The following is a 20137-nucleotide window of genomic DNA, read 5'->3' as shown; positions in this document are numbered from 1 at the left end:
TACAAATTAACATACTCTTGCAAGTAAAGGGTTAGATTAGGTCTATATTAATAATGCATGAAACTAGTACAGCATTAGGTGCCTCATATAACCATATACAATTTATTCTTGGATTTTGCTTTTTATTATTTTTCTGGTGTAAGGTTTCATAGAACTACACCTTGCCTCTTGCCAAAGTTTTAACATCCTTCAGTCCTATATCATCATCTTTCAGCTCCCCTCAGTCCTCCACAAATGTCCTTAATCCCTAGTCCTGGTAGCACAGAAATTACTAAATGCTGTTAATCATCTGATACCCTATTTGTATTATACATCTGCTTGCAGTGGCAAAGTTTTTTTATTCTTAACTCTCGAAGCCAAAATGTCAGTGTTGTTGAAGGTTATGTTGAGGCTACCAGTTTTTTATTCTTCTGGTAATGTATATATTTCATTCCTAGTCATATTTACCTTTCCCCTAGATTGAGGAGGGGCAACTTTGTAAAATATTTTTGAAATAGTCCTGTTATATAAAAAATGGGATAGTAGTCTGTACTTATCCTCAAACTCTTCATTTATGATTCCAACCAGATAACTGTTGCATACTTACTTTGAATGAATGAACTTATAAGGAATTGACTTTGATAAAAGTTTGCTCCATATGGGGTATTCCATTTTCTATGAAATCTTTCTTAAGGCTTGCATTGCATCCATAGTACAAAAATAGGCGTCAGTCGTTAGTAAGTTATATGATGTGCCTGCATGTGAGACCTGCTCAGTGCAAACAAATTTAGCAGAGCAAGTGTCAATTGTGTTCCCATTAGAAAATATCTCTGGACCTTGTTCTTTCATTAGGAGTGGGATAAGGGGGTAAATAAAATGAAATTGTAATAATGCAATCATATTCCTATTAAGAGCATAAACTAGGTAATATGTACAATAGGATATTCAAAATGATTACATTCTGGAGGTATGCTTTTGTATGATTTTGCAGCTTTAGTTCACTTTGATTTTACTGTCACTGCTAATTCTGCTTGGCAGTTTAAACTTGATGAACAGGTTCACACATAGTTTGCCCTGCTTGCTTAATGTAATTTCTGAAGGGACTGACCTCTGTCTGCTTTTTCTCCTGCACACTCACTTTGCTCTAGAAAACGAAGAATGGATCTAAACCACCATGGGTATGTCTTTGGTTATTTATAACGGATACTTCAGAATAAAGAGAGATAAATATGGGTTACATTCTATCTCTCTGCATTATTTCTCATAAGCACAATTGTTCCTTATTAGCTTCCAGTTGAATCTGCAGAAATCATTTAAGTTGTGGACAGTGATGCAATGAAAGGCAAGTGTCTGAAAATTGCCACTGGGTAATTTGCTATTGCAGTCTAAATATTTAAAGATAGAATTCTGGATTATCAACCCTCTCTATTTTAAATCAAAATATATGAATTAATTGGATTATATTTAAATTATGAAGGATGACTTGTAAGGTGTTTCAACAAAGAATTTTGTAAAGAATTTGCAAATCTTTGTGTGGAGATTAAAACCAAGTTATACATTTCCTACAAGGGGCCTGATTATAAATAAAGAACATTTTGAGTGTTTTATTATTGAATTTGGGCATTTCTGGTAAGGCCAGCATTTGTTGCTCATTCCTAGTTGTTCTTGAACTGACTGGCTCTCCAGGTCATTTTAGAGGGTAACTAAGAGTCGTCCACATTGCTATGTAGTATCTGGAGTTATGTAGACCAGACTGGGTAAGGATTTCCTTCTTTTAAAGGACAGTAGTGGACCAGGTGAGTTGTTACAACATTGGAAATGGTTAATTAGTCGCCATTAGACTAGCTTTTATTTCCAGATATTTACTGAATTCATGTTTCTCTATCTGCCATGATGAGGTTTGAGCCAGTGTCCCCAGAATATTAATCTAGTGTTCTGGAATATTAGACCCTGTGTCACTGAACTATGTCACCAGGTCCCTTGGAAGCTGCTCTTTGACTGGAAGTGCAGCTCTTCTGTAGTTTTTTGTAGTAATTTTTGCAAAGTTGTTTTTAAATTCATTTATTAATGCTGCATAAAGCTGCACAGTGCCTTTGCTATCTTTAAAAGGTAAGTCACTTATTGTCATGTTGATAGTTACCACTCTGAAACATTCATTAGAACAAGCCAGTGATTTCTCTCTAACCTGGGTTACTTAAGATTATTAGAAAATTTCTACATCTTTTCGGTTTCCAATTTTGTTCAGCAACCAGTTTGGAGTGGCAATTAATCAGAATGTCTACTTTGTGCAAATGCAATATGTTCATGTGGGTTATAATTTCTGCTAAATTATTAGAGGTGTATTATTCAAATCTGACATTAAATCAACTCTGCATGCTCTTAAAATTTAAAAATAACCCTTTTGCTCAAAAGAGAGCAGTGTCAAGGTATACACTTATCAGTCAGTTGAATTAACTGATCAGTGATGTAATGTCCTGTTGTGAAATTTTGCTGTGTGCAGCTTGGTTGCTTTGTTTACCATCTGAGCAGTATCAAGTTTGATGGTGCAAAACTTGATTTAGTGTTCCTTTTCTTTTTCTCTTATGTTTTAGACTTCTACATAAATATGTTATCAGGTGAAAAGTTTGAGATGTCAAAACATTAATTTTTGGATAGACTTAAATACAAAACTTCTGCAGTTCAAATCTCATTTCCGTATTACATTTGTATCCAAACATTTTCATAGCCATAGATGGTTCTGTTCATTGGAGAATTCGTTCATTTCGGGTTCTTGGGAGATAGACCCATATAAGTATCAGGACGAGGGTAATCCGCTTATCTGGACCTATCATGTATGGAAATGCCTGGAAATCCTAATGGGAAGCAGGTTAAATGGAGATATTCAAGGGGGCATTACATGATTATTTTGATAGAATTCATGTACAAGGATATTGGGATAAAGCAGGAGATTGTGACTAGGTAATAATACTTGTTTGCAGAGAGAATGTACATGTGAATAGTTTTTAAAACATGCATTAGGAAAAGAAAGTATCCCTTCAATTTTTGTGTTGAAAAATGTTTTGAAGAAAACTTAGTTTAACAGACTATTAAATTTATCAGGTCAGCAACTGCTCCAATACTTCATCCTATGCTTGCCTCTTAAAATGCTACACATCTTAGACTTGTTTTTTTCTACTCTCTTGCCTTGTCAAGGAGCAAAAGAAGAGTACTTTATATTCTGATCAAGAACTGTATCCACTGATAGATTGATAAAATGAATTGTTTCAACTGGTCAAACATAGCATTGGAAGGAAATAAATCGAAGGGAAACTTTTTTTCCTAATGCATGTTTAAAAACTGTTCACATGTTAGGATTTCCAGGTATTTCCATGCACTGACTACTTGTGCTATGAAAAGGTTTTCTCTCATATCATTCTCTTGTTTCTTTTGCACATCACTTTAAATCATTCATTATCCTATAATGTGAGACTTTAATGACTGCTTTCATATTCTACTTTAGAATGTGGCAATTGTTTTTCTACATGAGGATGAGCTGAAGACATATGATTTCATAGGATTTATGGAACAGAGAGCACCTGTACAGCCCAACCACTCAATGGCATTTACATTCTAGTCAAGCCTCTTTCATGACTCTAACCTATTCCTTGATCCACTAAATGTATGTCTAGCTTTTCCTTAAACACAGAAGCATAGAAGATAGGAGCAAGAGTAGGCTATTCAACTCATGAGCCTGCGCCACCATTCATTATGATAATGTCTGATCATTAAGCTCACCCTCTGCTACCATGCCACTTCCCCTCCATATCCCTTGATCCCTTTAGCCACGAGCTATATCTCCTTCTTTGTGTATTTTTCAAAAACAATTTGCCCTCAACCTCTTTCTGTGGTGGTAAATTTCACAGGCTCACCACTGTCTGGTTGAAGATCTCTCCTCAGCTCAGTCCTAAAAGGTTTACCAATTATCCTTAAGCGATGACCCCTGGTTCTGGGCTCTCCCATCATCAGGAACATCCATCCAACCTGTCTAGTGCATTATGGGGAAGGTTCATAATGCATAGTTATTATTTAGAAATATTGGTTATAATATAGGGGAAGAAATAGATTATAAGTTTGAGTTCTGCGAAGATCTGACCTTTTAAAAGTTACAAGTACCTCTGAAACACAAGTTCAAGACAGCATTTACAAGAAGTTGTCTCATTTTATCTAAAACGTCAGCAAGTTTAATACCACAAATCCATTTCTCTCTCTCTCTCTCACTCACACACTCACACACACCAAATTGGCAGAAGTGCTATTGCTCTCAGTTTCTAAACATATGGCTGGAGAGAAGGAGAAGAAACTGAAGGTGTCAAAAGAGCTGGGCATTCTACAAGGTGGTTGAAGACATGAGTTTCAATAATCCGCATTAATAACTCAGCACACATTACTTAATCTGTTTTAAGGGTCTCTGGGAGAGGCACTAACTGAACAAAATGGCATTAAATGAATGCACATAATCTTGTCGGAAAGAAGCTCTTACTACTGTGTCAGCTGAGTAAGATTCTTTCATGTGAATATATGGGTGACACATCACTGAGCTTTGAGTGTTTGTAAGAGTATTGCTGAGATAAAAGGGATGAACATTTTTTTTAACATTTAATTAGGTTTCCATTTAATATTTGTTTGTTTTATACTAAACTTTTATACCTTTTTGAATATGTTCAGTGACTGACCACCATGTTAACCAATTTGAAAATTAAAATTTACTCTCTATGAAGCCTGCTTCTCTCTGGGATCTAATTTGTTCAGTATTACCATCAGCTGGGATATTAATGAAAAGAACAAAAATTTAAGAGGCAAGCATTCTATATCCATTTAACAAAAGCTTTTAGTGTTTTAAAATGTCTGTTTGATCATCCGTTTGCCTTATTTCAAGAGTAGTGAGACTGCACTTTTTCATCTTTTCCCATATGTACAGAGGAGCCTCGATTATCCGGCATTCAGTTATCCAAATATCAGATTATCGGACAAGATCACAAGGTCCCTTTGCTCAGCTAAACTGTTATCCGGCATTCAACTATCCAGAATTCGATTAAACCCGAGTCCTTCAGATAATCGAGATTATTCTCTATACCCATTCTATTATAATCCTAGTAAATCTTCTGACATTCCAGTGCCTCAATCCTTTTCTTTAATATTACAAATAGATTCCATGCAGTATGTTCAAATGTGGTACATATAGAGGCATGATGCTGTTAGTAAGAAATTGCACTTAGGCAGAGCAATTTAAGAATTATTATTCTTAGTTATTCTTCTACATTTTCTGTTGTCAATACTTAGCACAAACTGGATTTTCCATGTTGGGTAAACCTCAGGAGTCAGTCCATCAAATGGAAATGTATTTTCAAAGGTCAGTTTATTGGCATAGTGAAAAAGAAAAATGTAAGGAGGGATTAAAATGTATCCACAAAGGAATAACATTCAGGAAGCCTCTAGAAAGGCACAGAAAAGTATCATCAGGCTTGGCTTGATGGGTGCTGGGAACCATTGGAAGATTTATGGTTGAAATTCATAGAAGACTTGATAGAGTAGCTGCTGCAAGAATATTTACCCTGGCTGGGAGTCTAAAACTGAAGATATCAGAATGAGGCTACTTAGAATTGAGCTGAGGGGTTTCTTCACTCAAATGTTGTAATTTTTTGTAATGCTATGTCTTTTAGAGGACTAAATATATTAGAGAGAAATTGAGGGGTTGGATACAAAGATACTTGAATATGGGATAGTGCAAAGAAGAGCAACTGAGGAAAATAATCTACAGTTATTTTAATGAATTGTGGAGCAGACTTATGAGTGAATGGGTTCTTCCTGTTCATGTGGTGTTATGGATATTTTAATCAACCTATTCAGACATAGATGTAAGAACTAGGATTAGAGAATTCAGTCCGTTTGAGCTTAGTTCACCGTTTGATATGATCATGATTGATCTCATCATACCCTCAACTCCCATAACCCTTCAATCCATTACTAATTTCAAATCTGTCTACTTACTACTCAAATTTTCTCAATGTTCAGCATCCACCACAGTTTTATATCCCTTTCAGAGACGTAATGTCTCCTCTTCCCTTTATATCTGCTACCCTTTATCCTAAAACTATGACGTCTCGTTCTAGATTACCCCACAGGAAGAGGAGTTTCTGCATCTACTCTGCCAAGCCCTTTAGCATCTTGTATATCTCAATTAGATTTCCTTCCATTCTTGTAAACTCCAGACTATAGGCCTAAACTACTCAATCTTGCTTCATAAGAGAAACCCCTAATACTGGAATCAATCTAGTGAACCCTCTCTGTGAAGTGCCTCCAATACAACTACATCCCCTCTCAAGGGAACCAAAACTGTAAACAGTACTATGGGTGTGATCTCACTAATATAGTTGTAGCAACACTACCCTTCACTACACTCTTTCTCTTTAGCAAAAAGGCCAAAATTCCATTTGCCTTCCTTTATTGTCCGTTGTACCTGCATACAAGTTTCCTGCAATTCATGCATGAGGACACCCATATCTCCCTGCAATGAAGCACTCTGAAGTTTCTCTCCATGAGTTATCTTTCTATTCCTTTGACCAAAAGAGAGAACCTCACTCTTATGCATGTTATTTAAATCTTACCAACCAGAAAAAGACCCATTTATTCTAGACTTTACTCTCATTTGGTTAGCTAATCCTCTATCCATGCTAATAAATTGGCCCTCAGCCCATATGATTTTTACCTTGACTATTAACCTTCTGTGTGGCATCTTATCAAATGCTTTTGGAAATCGGGATATTCTGTACCTACAGGATTCCCATTATCCATATTGCTTGTTGCATTTTCAAGGAATTGTACCAAATTATTCAAACATTTATTTCCCCTTTATAAAACCATGCTGATTCTAATGGATTATATTCTGACTTTTCAAATGTCCTGTTATTAGTTCCTTAATAAATTTTGATGTTATGAAACAAATCTTTGTCAGATGGAACTTAAACCCAGACCTTCTGCCCAAGAGGTAGGGGCACTATAATTGCACGTGAGAGCCCTACAATGATTTGTACAACAATTAACAGTAAATGAGAGACTGTCTGGAATGTGAACTCTGCACCTCTTGCATACTATTTTATAATGCACCACAAATTGAGAAACCACACTCTTATACTGATAACCAACAACTTATGTTCCCATGTTCTTACTCTGTGATTCATCACAAAACAAATACTGTTTCACTGGAATAGAATTGTTGCCTATTCTATTATGACCAGCAGACTGAAAATCTGGAATTCCTCTATCAATAGTTATGAAAATTGCCCTTAATGAAACAAATTTTTAAATCAGTAAGTTTGAGTATTTGCTTGAGATGCATATTAATTACTTATTTTAAGAAGCATTCAAATTGTTGACTGGGTCGTATGGAAATGTCCAACTTTGACTCAAACTTGTTACAGTCCTTTTTCATTATATATTGCTGGGGTGGAGTATTTACTTTTGTACTATAACTCTCACTTAATTTTTAAATTAGTCTGACCAATTCCAGTCTTCATTTCAAGTACCTCTTTATAATTGTGTGTAATATGTAAAAGAAAAGCTCCCTCTTCATAAATATCACATTTGTGACACTCGAAAGTGCTTTACTGCCACTTAATTGATTGCACACCAAAAGTAATTATGTAGACAAACTCACCAGCCAATTTGTGTACTGCAACGTGTTAATAATTGTAACTTAAATACTACTGGAAAAATTGAAAGTACGTTAATGCAATAATTATTTATTGAACTCTATTAAAAGTATTAATTTCTTTTCCTTGAATAGCCTAAAACTATTTTATGTTTAAAATGAATTATTTTGCTTTAAGGATGACAGAAGTAATGCAATTGAGACTTAAAGTATTCTCAATTTTGAGTTCCCTTCCAGATTTATGTTTTGGTATATCTGGGTAGTTGGCTTTTGTGAATCTCCTTTCAATAAAACATGCAAAGCTTTTACTGTGTTTGATATTTGCAAGATTTAAGAGAATAGGAAACCGATGTTGAGAAAATAGTAAATTTTCTTTTTTTTTTGTTTAAAGTCATGTTCATTTGACAATTACCACTTGCAAAACTGGCATCCTACGATTAATGTGGTCCCTTATAATCTTTCTAGGAAGCTCAAAGAATGCTTGAAGTTGCAGAAAGTGGAACAGTACAACTCCCCTTAGAGGGTGGCAATATTCTGAAGATTCCAGTGAAAAGTATTAAGTACAGGTACAGTATACAATATGTGGAATGGATTGAAATGAAAGAAGTTACTTCTAAATTAATGATATTAGTGAGAATAGAAAAACTTGTTCATTGCACTTATGTGGCTAAGTTTGAAAAGTTTTTCCTATCTTATTACATCACTAAAGTGTTCCAAAATTGTCATAAAATCAGGTTCAGAAATTTGCAACTTTTATTTTCATTTCAGAGGAAGTGGTGATTTCTGTTTTATTCCACGAGATCATAAAATCTAATGAATTGATAAGGTAATTAGTCATAGAATCATACATCACAGAACAGACCCTTCAGTCCAACTCATCCATGCCGACCAAGTTTCCCAAACTAAACTAGTCCCATCTGCCTGCATTTGGCCCATATCCATCTTTTAAACTCTTCCTATCTGTGTACCTGTCCAAATGTCTTTTAAAAATTGTAACTCTTCCTGCATCTATGATTTCCTCTGGCAGTTCATTTCACATACAAATCATCTTTTGTTGAAAATTTTGCCCCTCCAGTCCCTTTTAAATCTTTCCCCTCTCACCTGAAAAGTGTGTCCTCCAGTTTTGAACTCCGCAAACTAGAGAAAAGTCATTTTCCAATCACCTCTCATGATTTTATAAATCTCTGTTCGGTCACCCCTCAACTTCCTACGCTGTAGTGGAAAAAAAGCCCAGCTTATTCAAACCTCTGCTTATAACTCAAACCCTCCATTCCTGGTAACATCCTTGTTAATCTTTTCTGCACTCTTTCCAATTTAATACTATCCTTCCTATATAAGGGTGACTAGAACCTAACACAATACTCTAAAAAATGGCCTCACTAAAGTCCTGTACAACCACAACATGAGTTCCCAACTCCTATATTCAATGATTTGAGCAATGAGACAAGCATGCCAAATGCTGCCTTTACCACTCTCTCTACCTGTGACGCAACTTTCAGTGAACTATGTGCTAAACTCCTAGATTTCTGTTTGACACTATCCAAGGCCCTACTATTAACTGTCGTAAGTCCTGCCCTTGTTCATCTTACGAAAGTGTAACACCTTGCACTAATCCAAATTAAACTCCTCCACCTATTGTCCCAATTGATCAAGATTGTTTTGTAATCTTGGATAACCTTCCTTATTGTCTACAATTTCACCAATTTTGGTGTCATCTGCAAACTTAGTAACCAAGCTTTCTATATTCTCATCCAAATAATTTATATAAATAATAAACAACAGTGGACACAGCACTGATTTTTGTGGAGCACCACTGAACACAGGCCTCCACACCACCCTCTGTCTCCTACATCTCCCTCTGTTGAGCCAATTTTGTGTCCAATTGACAAGCTCTCCCTGAATTCCATGTGATATAACTTTACTAATTAGGCTATCATGTGGAAGCTTGTCAAAGGCCTTAAAGTCCAAGTAAATAATATCTGCTGTTCTTCCCTCATCTATCTATCTTGGTCATATCCCCCCATAAAACTCAAGATAATGAGATTTCATTTCCCATGCAGATAGCAATTGTAACCATTTCTCCAAATGCATGTAAACCTTGTCTCTCAGAATCCCCTCCAACAACTTGCCCACCACTGAAATCAAACACATTAATTTATAGTTCCCAGGCTTCTTGCAGTTTTCCTTAAATAAAGGCACAACTTTATTCAATTTCCAGTCTTCTGGCACTTCACCTATGGCTGTATAGGATACAAATATCACTGATAGCAGCCCTGCAAATTCTTCCCACTGTGTCCTAGGATACAGTTAATCAAGTCTCAGATTCATCTACCTTTGTGCTTTTTAAGACCTCTAGCACTTTTTATCTTGTAATGTGGGCTGTTTACAAAATATAACTATTTATTTTCCCAAGTTTTCTAGCTTCCGAGTCTTTCTCCACAGTAAATACTAAAGCGAAATAGTTATTTAGTATCTCCGCCCATCTCCTGCAGTTCCACACATAGATGACCTTGTTGATATTCATCCATTATTCCCTATTCCTACTAGCTTTACCCTGAACTAGTGTTATCTCATTTTTGGGAGTCTCCCACTTGCCAGTCATTCATTTACCTGTGAATAGTCTACCCCAATCAACTTTTGAAAGCTCCTGTCTTGTCCTGTCAAAATTGGCCTTACTCCTATTTAGAACTTTAACTTTTATAGAAGACCTATTCTTTTCCATAACTTCTTTAAAACTAATACAATTATGATCACTAGTCCCAAATTTCTCTCCCACTAACACTTCAGTCACTTGTCCTGCCTTATTTCCCAAGAAAAGGTCAAATTTTGCTCCTTCTCTAGTAGGTACTTGTAAATGGACAGCACGGTCGCTCAGTGGTTAGCACCGTTGCCTCACAGCACTAGGTTCAATTCCAACCTTTGGCGACTGTCTGTGTGAAGTTTGCACATTCTCCCTGTGTCTGCGCGGGTTTCCTCCGGGTGCTCCGGTTTCGTCCCACAGTCCAAAGATGTGCAAGTCAGGTGAATTGGCCATGCTAAATTGCCCATAGTGTTAGGTATGTCATCCTGAGGGAAATGGGTCTGGGTGGGTTACTCTTCAGAGGGTCAGTATGGATTTGTTGGGCCGAAGGGCCTGTTTCCACGCTGTAGGGAATCGAATCTAAAAAAAAATTTACACACTATTTTCTTGAACATTCCTTCCTTAACACTATATGGGCAGTCCCAGTCTATGATTGGAAAATTAAAATCCCCTACTGATACAATCCTATTATTCATATATATATCTGAAATCTCTATATATTTTCTCCGTAGTTTCTGCTGACTATTTGGGGCCTATAGTACTACCTCTTCGAGGTGATCATCCCCCATCTTATTTGAGTTCACATTAAGTACACTGGACAATCCTCCAGGAATATCCTAAGTACAGCAGTAATGTTTTCCTTATTCAAAAACACTATTCCCCCTCCTGTCTTGCCTCCTTTTTATTCTTCTAAAGCATCTATACCCTGGAACATTGAGTTGCCAGTCCTGTCTCTCCTTCAGCCATGTTTCTGTAGTTGCTGTGATATCCCAGTCCCATGTATGCCCTGAGTTCATCCGCCTTACCTGTTAGACCTCTTGCATTAAAATAAATGCAGTTTAATTATTTAGGATTGTCTCGTTCTCTGACATGCTCTTGTCTGCCTTGTCTAAGTAACTTATTCTCTTTAGCTTCTGAACCATCCTCTGCTTTCTCTCTAATCGTGGCTGTTTAGGATACACCCCACCCCTCCTTTGTACTAGTTTAAAGGCTCCTGAGTAGCACTAGCAAGTCTCCCTCCAGTTCAGGTGAACATGCCCCTTTTGAATAGGTCTCTTCTCCCCAAGAAGAGATCCCAATTATGCAGCAATCTGAATTCTTGCCTCCTGCACGATCTCCTCAGTCATTCATTATTCTGTCCTAGTTTCTTGTTCCTATTCTCACTAGCAGATGACACTGGAAGTAATCCCGAGATTACCACCTTTATTTGAGGTCCTGCTTTTTAATCTGCTAGCTAACATATTCTTTCTGCAAATCCTCATCCCTTTCTCTGCCTATGTTGTTTGTACCAAAGTGTATAAGACCTCTGGTTGCTCACACTTTGACAATTTGTTGCAACCTCCCGGAGATATCTTTAATCCCAGCACATACCTGCAGGATCGCCTGTCTTACACCCCTGATCGGAGAGTCCCCGATAACATTTGCTTGCTTGAACCTTGATAAATCCTGCTTAATAGAAGCTTCAGGCATGATGCTCAAGACCCTTTTATAAAAATTAGCGAACGTAGACTTGTCTAAAAATTACATTTGGCTTGAATCCAGCATTTGCAGCCTGTTGCTACTGACGCTTTGTGCTGGGAGAAGTTGATTCCTAGGTCTTATATAAAATAAAGGAATCAAGTTCTCCCAGCACAGTGTGTCAGCAGCTGTTACAGGTCCAGCATGGTTTCAGTTGTGGGTTCCTGTCATGGTGATTCCGTTGGTATATATTTTCAGTCCTGCTTGTTTCTTTTTGCTTACAGTACAATGTATGACTCAGTGTACTATCTTATAGAAAAACCAAGATAAATCTGCCCATTGGCTGAAACTTGGGGGTAGTGTTTTCTGCATAAAATTAAACCAGTAAAAACCTATGATGATGCAAATAAACTTTGATTTATCAAATATACATAGATGCATTAGGAATAACAAACCACCAATCCTGCTCTTCCTTGGGATGTTCTGAATTTTATAATCTGAATATTAGCTGTGTTCAAGAGCCATTATTTTTTGCCATTTTGTTTTGACCATCCTCTTTGTCCCTTTTTGCTGCTGTTTCCTTTACACTTCCACACTGTGTCTTCCTGTCCCACTCCTGGGTATCATTGTTAAAATAGTTGACTGCATTCTTGTCTGTCTCTGAGATGCTCCACTCCGGCTCCCCTCATGCTCGCTCTCGTGTGTTCCCCGTGTGTGTGCATGCGTGATCCCTTGCACTGCCATCGCCCCACCTCTTGCGATGCCCTTGCCCACCCTCACCCTCTTTCCCTTTCGACTCGCCGCCCACCCTGCCCTGGCTCCACCTGCCCTGCTGCCCCCTTGCACAGCCTTCAACCCCCTCGCGAGGCCCTTGCCTTCACCCCCATCTCTCACGCTGCACTCAACCACCATGCCCCACCCCCCAACTCTCGCACTGTACTCTCACTACCCACCCCACCGCCCTCGTCCCCTCCCTGGAAGGAACCTGGAAGGAAGGGCCAGTCAGAGCAATGGAAGGGATGAGGCGGGGCTGGAAAGGGAGTTGGTGGATGGGAAGGGAGGTTATTTGAAATTGGAGAACTCAACTTTGAGTTCCTCCAGGTTGCCCAGGCGGAAGATGAGGTCTTCCTTCAATTTGTGGTCTGATTCGCTGTGGCAATGCAAGAAGCCAAGGATGGTCATGTCAGAAAGGAAGTGGGAAAGGGAATTAAAATGGGTGATGACTGGGAGGTCAGGTCGGCCCCTGTGGGCCCAGCTGCGATGCTCGGTGAAATGTGCCTTGAGTTTACATTTGCTGTCACTGATGTAGGGAAGAGCACATCTCCCACTGGAATACAGTAAACTAGATTGGAGGACAGGCAGATTGGGGTCCTGGATGGAGGTGAGGGGGTGGTGTGCTGGCAGGTGTTGCAGCTTTTATGGTTGCAGGGGAAGGCTTGAGGGTGATTGGTCAGGGGATTGGCAAAGGGAATGGTACTTGCGGAAGGCAGAGAGGAGTAGGGGGAAAAAATGTTCTTGGTGGTAGGGTCTAGTTAGAGCTGGTGCAAGTGTTTAAGAATGATACGTTGGATGCGGAGACCAGTGGGGTGGTAGATGAGGACAAGGGGGACCCTGTCTCTGTTGCTTTTTGAGGGGGTGGGTTGAGAGCATTGGAATGAGGAGTGGAGGTGGTGTGGTGGAGGGCTGTCTGGATCACAGAGCACTTTGTTCAAAATAGGTCTGGGATGCTAGGGAATGGAATGTCTCCTTGTCCAAGCAGATGTGGCAGAGGCAGAGGTATTGGGCTACACCTTCTCCCATCTAGTATCCTGCAAGAACTTCATCCCGTTTTCCAAGTAGTTATGGGAGTTTGAGAATTTATAGTGAACGTCTGTCTGAAGACTCGCCAGATATAAATGGAGTGGGGAGGGAGGTTCCGAGATAGACCAAGTGAATTTGAAGGTGGGATGGAAGTTGTGAGCGAAGTTGATGAACTGCTCCAGTTCAACCTGGGTGAAGGACGCTGCACCAATGCAGTCATTGATGTAACGGCAGGAGAGTTGGAGGACAGTGCCTGTGTAGATTGTGAAGAGGGACTGTTTGACATAGCAGACAAAGAGGCAGGTGTAGCTACGGTCCATCTGAGTGCCCACAGCCACCCCTTGGATTTGGAGGAAATGGGAAGAGTTAAAGGAAAGGTTATTAAGAGTGAGGACTAGTTCATCCCATCGACCAATCAGGTCATACTCTCTTCCTGTGTTCACCTATCCCTACCTCATCAACTTGCCCCTCTCCCCATCCAAACTACCACCACCAACCCATTCACCCCACCCAAACCCCCACCCCCATCCCCCACAATCCCCAGCTCTGAAGAAGTGTTACACCTGAATCGTTGACTTCTCCACCTGATGCTGCCTGGCTTGCTGTGTTCTTCCAGCCTCTGCCTGTCCAGCTTGGATTCCAGCATCTGCAGTTTTTTTGTCTCGAATGAAGTTGGTCCTTTCCACCTTGCTACTGGGGTTCTAAATACAGAAAATACAAATGGAAGATTTTGCAATATGCTCCTCCAATCAAAGGCTGTTTCTTTTCTTTCCTTTGCCAATGGCAAATGCTGAAAAGAAATGGCTTCTGATTCATGGGAATAGGAGTAGGCCATTCAGCCCTGCACACCTGCTAAACCATTCAATGTGATCAAAGCTAATCGAATACTTCCGTGCCTTTAACTCATTCCATCCCCATAACACTGTACACCACTGATAATCTGAAACCTGTCAGATATTCAGACTTAAATATATTCAGACTGAACACCCCTTCCCCCACGACCTTCTGTGGTAGAGAAATCCAAAGATTCACAACCTTCTGAGTAAAATAGGTCAGAGATCGGGAGAAACTAAATGGCATCTCCCTTTTATTTTTAAATTGTGCTCATTGGTTTTAGACTCCACACCCAGGGGAAACATCTTAGCTGCATGTATATTTTGTAGGTTTCAATAAGGTTGCCTCTCATTCTTCGAAACTCTAGGGAATACAGGCCCAGTTTGACCAATCAGTCTTTCTATCCAAAAACAAGTTTGGTGAACTTTCATTACGTTCCTCTATGGCAAGAATATCTTCCCCTGAGATAAGGAGACCAAAACTGTACATAATACTCCAAGTACAGTCCAACCAAACTCCTATACAATTGATTTAAGACTTGACTTCTGTAATCCGATCTTCTTGCAGTAATGACTACCATTCCATTAGCCTTCCTAGTAGCTTGTTGCATTTGATATATTGGTCTTAGGTGACTTATTGACAAGAACAGAGGTTCCTTGCCCATCTCCGCTTTCCAACCCCTTTCCACTTAAGATATACTGTTTCTCTTACTAAAGTAGATGACTTCACCGCATTTTCTACATTAGGTTCATCCACCATGTTCTTGCCCAGTCAGTTCACCTGTCCAAATCCTCTTGAAGCTGCTTTATGTTATCCTTTCAACAAACCTTCCCATTTAGCTTTGTGTGACCTGAAAATGTGGAAATATTACATTTTGGTACACACATTCAGATCATTAATTGCGAGCAGCTGGGTCCCAAGGTTTGCTCCCTTCAGTACCTGACTTGTCACCGCTTGCTTGTTCTCTATTAGCTGATCACCTCATGCTGGTGCATTACCTCCTATCCTATTATCTCCTGTGCTTTTATATTTCCAACCACCATCATGGTTCGAAAGCCTTCTGCAAATCTAATTAGATGACATCCATTGGCTCTCCTTTATCAATTTTGCTAGTAATTGAACTTATTAATGGAAAAGGGAAAAACCAGATTTTTATTAGTTAGCTCTGCTGCTTGGTACTTTCAGTTATTTAGGTTTGAGTCATTTATTTAAATTATGTATTTATTCCTTTTGGAATTGTTTGTTTCTGAAATTCATGTTTACTGTTGTGCCAAATCTTATCTGTCTGAAATTTTCTTGGTAGCCCCCATTCAGAAGAGGTTGAACAACCCTGATGGAAAACTTTGGTGTTTTATTGTTGAAACAATTTTGTTTCTTGATTTTTTTTTTTTTCTTTGCATGTGACTTCAATAAACTGTGTAAGAATTGTATAAGCTGGGGAAGAACTGCATGGCAAGGTTGAAGGGAAAAATAAGGCTTTGTGAATCCAGTTAGTGGTTCTGCTTGTACAAAGCACTAACATTTAGATATGTTTATCCTCTAGCCCAGACGATCCTTCAGTCGTAAACATATCTGATGAAATGGCCAAAACTGCTGTGTGGAAGGCTCTTGCTGTTAATGCTGAGAATGCAAAAGTTGTAAAACTTGAAGCAAGGTAGCTTTTTTTGTTTATGTGCTTAATCTGTAGCCTGACATCTAACAAAGCATTGATAATAATACATGCACAACAGCGGCTGTTGTTTAGAAAACTGGGCATTTGCAGCAAGTGTTTGATATACTCCACTAGTGTTTGAAAAACCCTGTTTGATATACCCCAAGCCATTCAATTATAGCACCGACTCTGTTATAAGACTAATAGATCTTAGCTTACTAATTTTTCATGTGGTTTGAACAAAGTTATCAAGCTTGAACATTTTTAGCTGGCATGGTACATTATTCAGCAAACAATTTTCACAAGTTAGTATTTTTCAGGATCTTTTTGTATGTTATAGATTGACACCACTTAAAACAGTATTTATGAAAATGATAATTTCAGAGAATACTTTTTTAAAAGTATTGTTTGTGGAGAAACAGATGAGGAATCTGTAAAACCATATGCTATTTTCTGAATATAGTTGTACTGTATGTGGCTTTATTTCTTTTAAAAACAAAAATTCTAATTTCTTACCTGCATAATGTACAATTATTTTCAATATAGGTACCTTTTGCTACATCCTCCAGACAGGAAGTCGTATGCACATAGACATATTTATCTTTTACAGCTAACTCATTAAAACTCTCTGTATCCCAAAAAGTACTTAGTTTTGCTGATATAAATATTATGTGAACTGTAGATGTATTTAATTTGTGAAACTTTAGATATGAAAATAGAATCAGAAGTTTCAGAAGCAAAAACCACTTGCACATTAAAATACGTGTGCAATATTTTCATTTAAAAGGCTGAATTGTTTTTTCATTTCTCTTTTTTTAATTAGTTTGTGGGTGTACAAACATAAATATTTATTTATAAAACCAGAAATGCAGCTATACATTTACTTTTCCTTGTTACATATTTACAGTCCTGAATGTACTACAGATATCCAAATAAACATTGAAGAGGTGCCTCCAAGAAATGTCCTTGATGCAGAAACATCTGTATGAAACAAGCTACATCTTGATTAATCTAGAAAAATTTCTTTTTATGAAACTACTACTTGAGCCACAGCCAAACCTCTGGATCCTTTGCAGGAAATAGAAGTGTGTTGGACCTAATCAGTGTCTCAGTCAGAGTGAAATTCTTCTGACCAAGGTTGTTTTACCCTTGTACTATTGTCAACTGCAATGCTAGCTACTGTTTAAGTCTTTACTTATTATTCAATTTACAATTTTTGGCATAAGGTTATGGAAAGTAAACAAGCAATAATCTATTAGACAAGTTATTTTAAAATTAAAATCTGCTTACCAACATTTGATTTGCTTGATGATGGCAGATGATGTACCATTTTTAAAAAATGAAAAATAGCACATGATGATCACAAGATCCAGAATCACAAGTATACTGTCGATACAAAAAGGTATAAATATATTGCTTATTGACATTCACACTCCATGTGATAACTAATAGGTAATAAGATCTTCAACCAAATGCTCGAATCTCTGTCTTTATTTGTCATTGATCCTTCAGAGTTTTGTTGCTACTGAATAACAATGAGCTAGCAGGCGGTAACAAGTGTTGTGATAGAAGAGGTATGTAAATTGGTATTCTATCTGAAGGGTGTGCATCTGTTTACTATACTGGTTTAATACTGGGGTTGGTTGCTATCCTTTTATTTACAAAATGGTGCACCGGTTTTGCAATACTGATTTGAGACTGTCTGCATCTGAACTGTTTACATGTAACTTTATTCAACATGGTATACTGTAGGCTTTATTTAGCATTGCAGTGTTATATGTTTTATTTATTTATACTTAGCCTCAAGTTTATTCAGAAATTTCCACACTATATGGAATTTAAAGAAGATTTGGCTAATTTTATAAAGATTGTTCTAGTATTTTTGTCTTTGTACTTTAGATATGTAGAGTGACCACTTTCTATGGGCAGTACTGTAGTTATAGTATTAGATCAGTAATTCTAGAGCCATCTCAGGAAATCAGAATCTTCCCATTGATCCATATTGCCATGCTTTAACACAATTTGTGAAGTTGTTTTGTCTTCCAGATCAGATGAAAGTTTTAAAAATATTTCCTTTGGCCAGCCATTTTGTTTTCAAATGAGGCAAGTTCATTTATCTTTAGACAAAAACACAATGCCAGTGCAACATACAGAACTGTATTCATCATTTGCATTGAATCATTGCAAAATAATAGCCAAACAGCCAAAACACAGAAATGGTAATATTGTGAAGCATTTGTTTTGTATCCCAATACTGCTTATATAGTTAAACATATGGCAAGTTTTGCGGATATATTCAGTCAACCAATTTTCTGCTATTTTATTAAATGTACAAATTGTAATCACTGTAATTGAATAATTGAGTTTGCATTACATAAGAGGAGATGTGAATTATAGAAACTTATTTTAATCGAGTGTCAGTTGGTGAACTGAAGTTTTCTATTTAATTTTTTAGGTTACTCTAAATAGTATTGTGTTGATACTGTTGATCGTTAGATGCTAAATACAGTATGAGATTTTAACAGTTTGAAAAACTGGTTTCTGACAGGGACAGTTTTGTCCCTTTTTTGTTTTTTTTTAAAATCTGCAGTTAACGGTAATTTTATGTCTTCCTATGTTCTGCTTATTTAATCACAGAACAAATACAATCCCTAGTATTCATCAATTTTCATAAAATTGTCTAAGTTCAGAAAATTATGGTTAAAGTTTTTATGACTATTTCTAAGTACAGTAGTGATTTCATTTATTTTTGTAAGGACACCCAAAGCAATGTAAAAATGTTACAGTAGTCCATGTCTTAGTTTAAATATGTGTATAACCCCCAGATTTTGTTTTCTTTAAGGCCAACATCCTGCCTTTAATTGGATATTAGAGGAGAATAACTATTTTTTGTAATGTCATACCTATTAATAAAAGCAATAAAGTCTTTTATTGTACCAAACATGATATTGGTCTATGTTCTTCATAGGGGTCTGTTTGGAAACTGAATAAGTTAAAGATCTAACAAAAGTGGTGATCTGCCGTACTGTAATGTTTTACAAACACCATTTCATTTGAGTTTTAACCTCCTAATACTTTTGATAATACCTTTCTAAAAATTTTAAGTCTACACCTGTAATTTAACTGCCAGTGGGTTGATGAGAGAAGATCCCACCAGCAATTTTGGGAGCATGAGTCCAGGTGAATTTTAATTTCCAATAAATTTTGTCATTCTAAATTCTATTGAGAATAGGTGAGAAGTGGCAGAAAATAGCTGCATTTGGTATTCAAGGCATCCCTTTGGAAGGGGATGGCTGGAGAAGTGGAGGACTAATCTATCTTAGAACACAGAACATTACAGCGCAGTACAGGCTCTTCAGCCCTTGATGTTGGGGGACACAGAGGGCTGCTCTTGCTCCCACTAGATTTATAAAGAAAAGCACATTTTGCTTTTTTATCCTCTTCTGAAGAGAATCTTCTTTCTGTGTTGACCTTCTGGGAATGCTGCAGCAATTTCTCTTGGGTCTGAATTAAACTTGCATTTTAGTCTTGGTGATACATTGGAACAAAATGTGCATGTGTAAAAGTGTTCATAAAGGTGTTCATTGGCTTTAAACTGACTGGTTATGAAAAAGAATTCAGGAAGTGCCAGATGGTGAAATAACTGAGGCCAATTTAATTGCATATGAATTAACTTGATCAGTTTCCTCCAGATGAATACGGGCTCTTGTAGTATGGTGGTAGTGTTCCTACCTCCTGAACTTCATGCGTATATCATCTTAGTTTTCTTTTTAGGAAGGGTTTGCTGTTTTGTTTCTCTCCCTACTCTTCACTGAGTGCAATAGAGATAGAACATACAACATGGAACATTACAGCGCAGTACAGGCCCTTCGGCCTTTGATGTTGTGCCGACCTGTGAAAAAACTGAAGCCCATCTCACCCACACTAA

The 20137-nt window shown here is 37.7% G+C and overlaps 1 protein-coding gene across 18 annotated transcripts in view; it reads left to right on the top strand.

Annotated features, from left to right (window-relative positions):
• slc4a7 (solute carrier family 4 member 7) overlaps positions 1 to 19150 on the top strand; it is a 158413-nt gene extending 139263 nt beyond the window's left edge. For 9 of the 18 annotated variants that reach the window (XM_087986917.1, XM_087986922.1, XM_043689483.2 and 6 more), the window contains 4 exons: positions 1128 to 1157; positions 8132 to 8232; positions 16102 to 16212; positions 17117 to 19150. In XM_087986917.1, the coding sequence (XP_087843043.1) occupies positions 1128 to 1157; positions 8132 to 8232; positions 16102 to 16212; positions 17117 to 17198 (324 nt within the window). In that variant the 3' untranslated portion in view covers positions 17199 to 19150. The remainder of the gene's footprint in view (positions 1 to 1127; positions 1158 to 8131; positions 8233 to 16101; positions 16213 to 17116) is intronic. The other 9 variants (XM_087986926.1, XM_043689482.2, XM_043689484.2 and 6 more) reach the window with 3 other exon arrangements.
• Positions 19151 to 20137: the final 987 nt, after the last annotated feature.

This window comes from Chiloscyllium plagiosum, unplaced genomic scaffold, assembly GCF_037043375.1.
Source record: "Chiloscyllium plagiosum isolate Xiang-an unplaced genomic scaffold, Cpla_swu_hap1 HiC_scaffold_5, whole genome shotgun sequence".
Classification (NCBI taxonomy): domain Eukaryota; kingdom Metazoa; phylum Chordata; class Chondrichthyes; order Orectolobiformes; family Hemiscylliidae; genus Chiloscyllium; species Chiloscyllium plagiosum.
Note: the sequence above shows the minus strand (reverse complement) of the source record. Positions and strands in the feature narration are given on the sequence as shown.